Raw genomic sequence first — 9,732 nt, 5'->3', positions numbered from 1 at the left:
TTGCTGGGTGAGGGTGGACTTGTCGGTGAAGCTCTTGCCGCAGTCGGCGCAGGCGTAGGGCTTCTCGCCAGTGTGGATGCGCTGGTGGCGGATGAGGTTGGAGCTGACGTTGAAGCGTTTGCCGCAGTGGGGGCAGGCGTAGGGCTTCTCGCCGTGTGGATGCGCATGTGCTTCACCAGGTCCGAGTTCTGGCTGAAGCTCTGCCAACACTCGGCGCAGGTGTTGGGGATGCCCACGGCCGGTGGCTTCTCCCCACTGGGGCCGTCCCGCCGCCGGCGTTTCCCCGGGGGGCTGGCGGGGGGCTGCTTGGGGCGGCCGAAGCTCTTGCCGCAGTCGACGCACTTGTAGGGCTTCTGGCTGGCGGCACGTGGCGCTGGGCTGGCGACGGCAGCAGTGGCGGCACCCACCTCCTTCCCGCAGTCCCGGCAGCTCCGCGGGCTCCCGCCAGCGTGGGCGCGCCGGTGCCGCAGGAGGTTGGCGCTGAGGCCGAAGCTCTTGCCGCAGTCGAGGCAGGCGAAGGGCTTCTCGCCGCCGTGGCTCCGCCGGTGGGCCAGCAGCGCTGCGCTCTGCGCGAAGCTCTTCCCGCACTCCACGCAGATGTTGGGGTGCTCACCGGCCGCTGCCCGCTGCCGCACCACCGTTTCCTTGCGCTTTCCGACCCCCGCGACCGCGGCCGCCCGCCTCGGCCTCCCCGCCGTCCGCGGGGGCCGGTTGCCCTTCGGCGGCTGCTGCTCGCCCCTGGCCCTGGCCCCGGGGGGCTCTGCCGGGCTCGGGCTGGTGGCCCACGGACCCTCCTCTGCAGCGCTTCGGCGACATGGCGGCGGGCCGGGGGCGGGGGGGTTCCCTCAGCCGGGGGCGTCCCGGCGCCGTCCCCACCTGCGGCGACAAGGGGAGAAGTCAAGTGTGAGTCGCTCCCGCCCCACTCCGGGACGCCCCCCCGCGATACCGGCGAGCCCAGGGCGGCTCGGCCGAGGCCGGGGTTCGGGAGGGGAACCCCAAACCCGGCCCTTTCTCCCGCGGCAGCCCCCGGCCCCGGGGAGGCGGGAGCTTCGCCGGCCCCGGGCGCAGCCCCATCCCCGAGGCGCCGGTTGGCCCCGGGGGCTCGGGCCCAGCGAGATGCCGCGGCTCCGGTTCGGGGGCGCGGGGGGGGCGGGGGAGCGGCGGGAACCTCTTTGTCGCCCCAAACCGCGGCTCGGCCGCCCGGCTCCAGCCCCCCCCGTATGTCCCCCCATCCCCGTCCCCCTCGGGCCTGGCCGCTCTCCGGGACCCGGGGAGGGGGGGGGGGCTGGGTACGTGTGTGTCCAGGCCGTGGGGCCCCCCCGGGCCGTTGCCCCCGCTGCTGCCCCCGGTACCTGCCCTGTCCCCGTCCCCCGCCGCCCCCCGCCGCCGTCCGGCTGCTGCCGCGGCCTCGCCGGTGCCGGGCGGACAATGGAGGCGGCGGCGGCGGCGCTGACCCAGGAAGTTCAACCCCCGGGGGCTGCTCGGAGGAAGGCGGGGGGGGGGGGGGGGGAGACGGGAGACCCCAGACCCATCCCTGCCTTGGCCTCAGAGCCCCCCCCCCCCCCCCCCCCCCCCGGTGCTCGGGGCAGGGTCTCTTCCTCCTGTGCCCCCCGACCCGCAGCCCGTCCCTTCTCACCAGGACGGGACACCCGCCCCCTCTTCGAGAAGGGGTTCCCCCCCTTCTTGCCTCTGGAGCAGGAGGACGAGGAAGAGTACGGCGAGGCGCCGCTGATGCCGGGGTCGTCACGCCCGCCCCGATCCCCGGAGCAGCCCAGACACCCCAACCTTGGGCTGGGGGGCGGGCGAGAGGGGTGTGTGTGTGTGTGTGGGGGGTGCGTGTGTGTCCCGCTCCCTCCTAAGCAGTATTAGACCCCCTCAATGTGTCCTCTCAGGACAAGAAAGTGCTGGTGGGGGGCAGGACACAGATGGGGGGACCCCTGAGCTGCAGATTTCAGCAGCGACAGCCCCTGCGACCCCCCTCCCCATCCCGGCTCTGCGGGGAAACACAGGTTGCAGAGCCCGCGGCCGGTCAACCACAACTCTTTACTACCGCAGGCGGGGAAGGGGAAGGGGTTTCGTGCTCCGGCAGGGCCGAGCGCCGGGGGGTTTTGCACCGAAACCATCTCGCCAAGTGGCTTCTCACCGGATCCGCAGGGGACCCGTTGCCAAACCGACGAGTTACAGCACCCTTCGTGCTCATGCAGGGAGGGGAAAGCTGCGCCACGGGGCTTGCCCTGCAGGACACCACTTCGGGGTTGTCCCCCCAACTCTTTCCCGTCCACCCCCCCCCCCACCCCCCCCACCCCCCCTGGCGAAACACAGGCAGGTAAAAGGCTTGGCCCCATCTAAACCACAGCCACGACACGGACACAGCGCAGCAGGAAGGCAGGTCGGGGCATCCTGAGCCCTCGTCCCCCCACGGCGGGGAGGGAGCCACGGCCGCCCACCCAGCTCGGGCTTCCCACGGCCCCAGCTGGGACACGGGCTCCGGAATCCCCGCGGGCAGCCGGTGATGGTACCGCGTCCCCGTTCAGAAACGTCCGCTCGAGTCCACCCCGCCACCGCGGCTCCTCTGCCACCACCAGGCTCAGGCTCGGCTGCCCGCGCCGGCACGGCTTGGTGAGACTCCTGCTGCCCCCCCACCGCGGCTGGAAGGCCCCCCCCCGCCTCGGGGCTGGATGCCGAGAGCGGTGGCGGGCGCCTTATCCCAGGTGGACACGCTGGTGGCGGATGAGGGCCGAGCTGACGATGAAGCTCTTGCCGCAGTCGCCACACTTGTAAGGCTTCTCGCCGGTGTGGGTGCGCAGGTGGGTGATGAGGGACGAGCTCTGCTTGAAGCTCTTCCCGCAGTGGGGGCACGGGTAGGGGGTCTCGCCGGTGTGGATGCGCTGGTGGCGGATGAGGGCTGAGCTCTCGAAGAAGCTCTTGCCACAGCCGGCACACTGGTAGGGCTTCTCGCCGGTGTGGGTCCGCTGGTGCTTGAGGAACGCCGAGCTGTAGCTGAAGCTCTTGCCGCAGTCGCCGCACTTGTAGGGCCGCTCACCCAGGTGGGTCCGCTGGTGGGTGTTGAGGTTGGAGCTGCGGTTGAAGCTCTTGCCGCACTGGGGGCACTTGTAGGGCCGCTCGCCGGTGTGGATGCGCTGGTGGACGACGAGGTCCGAGCTCCAGCTGAAGCTCTTCCCACACTTGGCGCAGGCGTAGGGCCGCTCGCCGGCGTGCAGCCGCTGGTGCTTCGCCAGGTCCGAGCTTTGGCCGAAGCTCTTGCCGCAGTCGGGGCACTTGTAGGGCCGGTCCCCACTGTGGATGCGCTGGTGGGCGTTGCGGTTCGAGCTGCGGGTGAAGCTCTTCCCGCAGTCCAGGCACTTGTAGGGCTTCTCCCCCGTGTGCAGCCGCTGGTGGATCAGCAGCTCCGACCGACGCGAGAAGCTCTTCTCGCACTGCCCGCAGGTTTTCGGTGCCACCCCGCGCCGCGCCCGCCGGCCCCCTCGGCCCCCGCCACGCTGGGGACGGGCCGGACACTCTTTGGGGGTGCTCCGGGGGTCCCAGTGGCTCTGGCAGGCGTCCCCAAGTCCAGGGCTCTGGGGGATGCCCTCCTCGGCCCCTCGGGACAGGATGACGTCCAGCTCTGCCAGCTCGGCGCCGTCAGGCTCGGGAGCCTCCTCCTCCTCCTCGTTCTCGCTCCCCGTCCCGTCATCTGCCGGGGCAGAGAGAGAGACGAAGCCGACCGGAGCGAGTCCCAGCCTCAAAACCCTCCGGCCCGTTTTTGGGTGGGTGAGGGTGTCTCGGCTCACCTGTGGGGGCCACCCTGAGGATCTCCCATTCCTTGGAATCGTTGGGGTCCGGCACCCCCAGCTCCTCCTCCAGCTCCAGCCGGGCGATGACGTTGGGCTTGGCAAGGGGGAAGTCTGCTCCAGAGAAAAAGGGGGGGAAAGAAGACGGCAGGTCCGTGACGTGGGGTTTACTAAACACTACAGATGTACTTTTTAAAGGAAATAATGGCATTTCGCGTCCAGGGGGAGAAAGGCCGTGAGAAAAAGGCAACAAAAAGTGTTTCCAGGCTGCAGACTGTGGCCGCTCAGCGCTTCTGGCATCGCCCGAGGGCTGTGCCAGCACCGCGCTCCTCTGCGGCCAACACCTTCAAAAAACCCAAACTCCCACCAAAACCGCCGCCCTCCTTGGCTAAAAAGCACGCGCCGTGTCACACTGGGAGGGCTGGCGATGCCAACGGCCGGTGCCCGAAGCCAACGCTGCGGCGGGGACGGCTTCGGTCCTCGCCCGCGGGACGCGTCGTCCTATTTTTTTATTATTTTCCAGGAGCAGCGGATTGGTTTTTTTGTTGGCGCGGCGATGCCATGGTGGCACGCTGTGGCGAGGCCGCCGGGCTTACCCAGCAGGATCAGGGACTCGTAGCTCTCCTGCATGATGCTGCCGGCACCCACCAATGCTGCTGGCACCCACCAACGCCGATGGCACCCACCGCTGCCGCCGGCACCCACCGCTGCTGCTGGCACCCACCGCTGCCGCCTCGAAGCCCGGCAGCACCTGCAAGAGACGGGAAAGGGGGTTCGCGTCCCCCCCGCTCGCACCCGCTGCCCCGGCGGCTTTTCGGGGGGCTGCGAGCGGCTCCCCCCGCCCTGGGTCGGGGAAGGAGGGGGGCGGGGGACGCTCCCGCCGCCCCGGCCGCCCCTTCCCGGCTCCGCAGGGCGACCCCCGGTCCCGGGGCGGGGGGGGGGGCAGGCCCGGAGGTGCGGGGCCGGGGCTCCCCCGCTCCGGGCCGCTCCGGGAACGCCGCCGGCCCCGCGGCCGCTCCGCCGGATGGAGGAGCCGCCGGTGACCCAGGAAGTTCAGCCCCCGCCGCGGCGGGGGGGAGCGGGGGGCGGCGGCGCCTCCCTGCCGCCGGCCCGGGTCCCCCGTCCTCGTCCCGGCCCCATCCCTGTCCCCTGTCTGCAGCCCCTCCCGCATCCCGACCCCCTCCTCCATCCTTGTCCCCGTCCCCCACCCCTGTCCCCATCCTCCTCTGCATCCCCATTCCTGTCCCCTTCCCGCTCACTCCCTTCCCCACCTGTCCCCCCATCCCTCTCCTCGTTCCCATCTTCTCCTGCATCCCACCCCCGTTCCCCCCAACCCTCTCCTCGTCCCCAACCTCTCCTGCATCCCAATCCCTGTCCCTGCCATCCCCGTCCCCCCCACTCCGGGCCATCCTGGGATGACACCATGTGCCGGGTGAAGGGGGGGGGGGGAACGACGACGACACCCCCTCTCCTCCCTGCCCCTCGCCCAGGGAACAGGAGGGTCCAGCCATAACCTGGGGAGCCAGGTGGGCGACCCACTCCACTCCCCAGCATGGGCAACCTGCTCGGCCTTCTCAGTAGCCACCACCGACACATCCTCTTTCCACTGACGCTCGCCCTTTGCCAGAGAGTGGGGGGCGCTCGTCCCCTTCCCAGAGGCACCCAGGGGGCTCGTGCCCCTGAGCCAGCCCCGTGGCTTCCTCCCCCCCTCCTCTCCGTCGCACTCAGCCACACAGTGAAGTCCCCCCACCCGTCCAGCCCCAAAAAGACACGGTGGGAGCCATGCAGGGTGGCAGCGAGGTGGGAGATGCCCCCAACACCCAGACCTCAGAGACTGCAGCCTCCGCACCCGACTTTTTGGGTGAAAACCACCCAACTCATTTGCTCTCCTCCGGCCCCACCAGTGAAATGACAGGAGCTGCTCGCTGCTGGGCCAGGAGGCAGACACTAGAGAGGAGGGAGCGCTCAGGAGGGAACTGGGGGTTTCCCAAAGCTGCTGCCAAGTGCCAGAGGGAGTGCTTTGGGTGACTCTGCCCCAAATCCCCCCCCCGCCGCGCCAGTGGCCTCTGCTGCAGGGTGGCAGGTTTTATTGCCGAGCGTTGCACAGAGAGAGACCGCGAGGAGGGGGATGCCGGTGCCGGGGGAGGGTCAGCACGGCTGGTGCAGCGGTCAGAGGGACTTGCCGTGGCGGAGGCGCCAGTGGGTGATGACGTTGGAGCTCTGGGTGAAGCTCTTGCCGCAGTCAGGGCAGACGTAGGGCCGCTCGCCGGTGTGGACGCGCCGGTGTTTGGTGAGCGCCGAGCTGGTGGTGAAGCTCTTGCGGCACTCAGGGCAGACGTAGGGCCGCTCGCCAGTGTGGACCCGCTGGTGGGTGGTGAGGTGGGCGAACTGGCTGTAGCCCCGGCCGCACTCCCCGCACCGAAACGGCTTCTCGGGCAGGTGGGTGCGCCGGTGCCGCAGCAGGTAGGAGCTGGTGGAGAAGCTCTTGCCGCAGTCAGGGCAGGCGAAGGATTTCTCAGCGCGGTGCGTGCGTTGGTGCTTGGCCAGCAGCGAGCTGTCGGCGAACGCTTTGCCGCATGCCGGGCAGGGGTAGGGCCGCTCGCCGGTGTGGGCGCGGCGGTGGATGGTGAGGGAGGAGCAGTCCCGAAAGCTCTCGCCGCAGTCGGGGCAGCGGTAGGGCCGCTCGCCGGTGTGCAGCCGCTGGTGCCGGGCGAGGTTGGAGCTGCTGCCGAAGCGGCGCCCGCACTCGGGGCAGGGGAAGGGCCGCTCGCCCGTGTGCGTCCGCCGGTGTTTCACCAGGTCCGAGTTGACATTGAAGCTGCGGCCGCAGTCGCGGCAGCGGTAGGGCCGCTCGCCAGTGTGCAGGCGCCGGTGGGTGAGGAGGTGGGAGCTCTGCCCGAAGCGATGCCCGCACTCGGGGCAGGCATAGGGCCGCTCGCCCGGCTGGCCGCCACGGTGGCTCGGCAGGACGAGTCTCTTCTCGCCAGGGCCGGGGCGCGACTGCAACGCCTCAGCACCGCTGTCGCACTCCCGCTCCGGTGACGGGTCCCCCCGCTCTCGCCCACCACCTGCCAGGGAGATGGGCGATAGGAAGGACGGGACGGGGGCGCCGACGTGGCACGTGCCCGCAGGGACAAGTGCCGAGCCCAGCCCCGTGCCGGTACCTGCTGTGGCATCTCCCCAGCTTGCTCCTGCCTCGGTGCTGCCGGGGTCCATGTGGGGCCAGGAGCCCTCTGTCCCCTGGGGAGGAGAGAAGAGGAATTAGGGGGGGACACGTGGGGCAGGGAAAGACACAGCTGCCTCCCTCAACCTGTCATGGTGTCACTGTCTCTCACGCCTCTGAGGGTCCTGTCCATAGGAGCAGGGACCCCCCAGGAGACCTTGGCCCCCTCATCCTCCTTCCCCCCAGCCCCCTCCCTCTACCCCAGCATTGGTGACAAAGGGGCTGCCACACCCCGGAGGGTCTGGGGCTCCCCCCAGGCTCCCTCCTCCCCTCCCCATGTCCCCCTCTGGACCCCCCCAACACCCCCCCGAGGCATTTTGTGCTGTTCCAGGCGCCCAGGACACCTCCCGACAAGTTGTTTTTTGTTGTTTCAGCCCAACTCTCCTGTTTTTCCGCCTGTTGGGACCCATTTCTCTCTGTTACTGGAGTCACTGGAACCCGCTGGGGTCTCGGGAACCGGGAGCTGCTGGTGGTGGTTTGCGGCCGCACTCGGTCGGTGCCAGTACCGGTTCGGTGGTGCGTGGCATGATGGACGCCAACAGCACCGCAGGTTTCAGCCCAAAAACCCCGTTCCTCCTTCAGCGAGCTCCTGCCCTGCAGCTCGCGGTGCCGGCTGGGGCAAAGGCCAGCATTCTGCCCGGTAAGATCCAGCGTGGGGAATTACCGACCTGCTCGGGCAGCTCGTGCGAGGGCCAATGCTGTGGCAGAGCCGGCGGGTCGGGGCCGTGGTCACAGCCCGGGAATTTGGGGAGAAAAGGCCAGATGGAGCCGACGTGCGAAATCCCGGGGTGAAGCGCCCACCCGCCCCTAGGCGCGCCGTGGGGCTTCTCCCGGACATCCCTGGTTTGTGGTTTTCATTTTTTAATTTAAGTATTTACTTGAATGCTTTGTTAATAATAATTTAATTCAAATAATTTAAAATCATTTAATTTTACTTGTTGACTTTAAACCAGCTGGAATAAAACCTGAACTAACTGTCACCAGAACAGTTCATGGGGAACTAACGCCCAGACTCGCCTATTCTGCAAACCCTCAGGGCCAGGAGGACAATAAATCCGCAACCAAAACCTTCCTCCCAGTTTACTCCCCTGAGTTACCAGCAGCAAAACACAACCGCCTGAGCGCCGGCGGGGATGAACGTCTGCAGGGAATCTGCTCTGAAAACCAGTGGTAAAAACCAGTGAACGTCGCAGGCGCCGGTTGACCCCACTGAGGAGGGAAGTGATGATCAAACTGTGCAAATGTTTGGGGCCGAGCCACACCTGAAGGGAATCGCAGCTGTTAACGACCCAGGCAGTAATTACTCCTAATTTGTATTGTAGTTAATCAATAAAGTTAGTGACTGTTTTTTAAGCAACAGAAAACTGGTTGAGAGACGAATTCAGAGCCAGACACTATTAAGTAAAACTGCATGGACAACTCCCACACAGGAACAAAATGAGAAAGTTTTAGAGTTTAAAATGAAAGTAGAATTGGGAAGCTGATCGGGAGCATTTATTAATATATTGGATAAATTTATGATTAAATTGCAGATGTGAGCTCTGAGGCAATGACAGCTCCGGCTCAGAACCCAAACCCTGACCAGAGCTTTCCATTTTGGAATGAAGAGAAACAAACCCCAGTCGCCAACGGGGCTGATTCACGGGCGGGGACGGCCCTGAACCAGAACAACGTGAAAGATTCGGATTTAAAATAAACTCACAGGGCGTCACGGCCGCCTGGACAGGAGCACGGCCCTTTTGGGGGGAAACCCTCTGAGCCCCGGCACGGCCGGAACAAGGGCCGGACCCCGCTGATTAGGAGTGATTAATAAACACTTAATGAGACCCGAGCAGTGCGCAGCAGCGCTGGGTTCTGAAAACCGCTCCGGACTCCAACGGGGCATCGTTAAGGGCTGGGACTCGCTGGGTGACGGCAACGATCAGCTCCGAAATTAGGGGCACCCCAGTGGCAGCACTGGGACAAACATTCCCCGCCCCAAGGCCCCAACTGGGAGCAGGTTCCCATCGCGGGACCTCATCTTACAGCAATTACGGTAATCGCCGCGATCACCGCGCGGCTACAGCGGGATCCCGCCGCAATTACGGTAACCGCCGCAATTACGGTAACCGCCGCAATTACGGTAACCGCCGCAATTACGGTAACCGCCGCAATTACGGTAACCGCCGCGTTCCCTACAGCGGTCTCCTACCGTAACTACTGTAATTACCGCGCCCCAGGTGCAGATTCTCTGCCCGCCCCCGCCATTACCGACACCGCCTAATTAGCAATTAGTGCTGCCACCGGCAATGACCCCGTTAGGCAAAGGAGACCCGCCCCACCCCCCTGCCTTAACTAAAATTACGGCGTAACTAAAAGCCGCCCCCGACCCCCCCCCCCCCCCCCCCGACCCCAGTACCACCCCCCCAGCCTCGCCCGCAGCAGCGGGAGCCCCCGGGGAGGAGCGGCCGGGGCCGGCGGCGGCGCCGCGGGGCTCAGGGGGGCTCCGGACGGACCCTCCCGGGGCGGCGGCGGGACCAGCTCTTACCGCGATCCCCGGGCGCCGGAAGTGCCCGCCCGCTCTCCGCAACGCGGGCTCTGGGGACCGGAAGTCCTCCGGGTAACCGGAAGTGCCCGTCAGTCCTCCGGAACGCGTTCTCTATAGGCCGTGAGTCCGCCCATCAGTCTTCCGAACTCGCAATCTATGGGCCGGCGGTCCTCCAAGCTACAGAAAAACGC

General features: G+C 67.1%; 1 protein-coding gene across 1 annotated transcript; it reads right to left on the bottom strand.

The window, feature by feature from the left end:
- Window positions 1-3: 3 nt before the first annotated feature.
- On the bottom strand, window positions 4-7,541 carry LOC104341082 (uncharacterized; the record flags this gene model as incomplete). Its single annotated transcript, XM_086480743.1, is given in 6 exon segments — window positions 4-155; window positions 158-619; window positions 2,702-3,448; window positions 6,044-6,859; window positions 6,956-7,031; window positions 7,521-7,541. Coding segments are annotated over 6 exon segments (2,274 nt in total), but the record flags the coding sequence as incomplete, so codon positions are not given.
- Between the last annotated feature and the right edge of the window lie 2,191 nt (window positions 7,542-9,732).

This window comes from Leptosomus discolor, unplaced genomic scaffold (assembly GCF_034619465.1).
Source record: "Leptosomus discolor isolate bLepDis1 unplaced genomic scaffold, bLepDis1.hap2 HAP2_SCAFFOLD_210, whole genome shotgun sequence".
In the NCBI taxonomy this organism is placed as follows: domain Eukaryota; kingdom Metazoa; phylum Chordata; class Aves; order Leptosomiformes; family Leptosomidae; genus Leptosomus; species Leptosomus discolor.
This window is presented reverse-complemented; position numbering and strand designations above follow the sequence as displayed.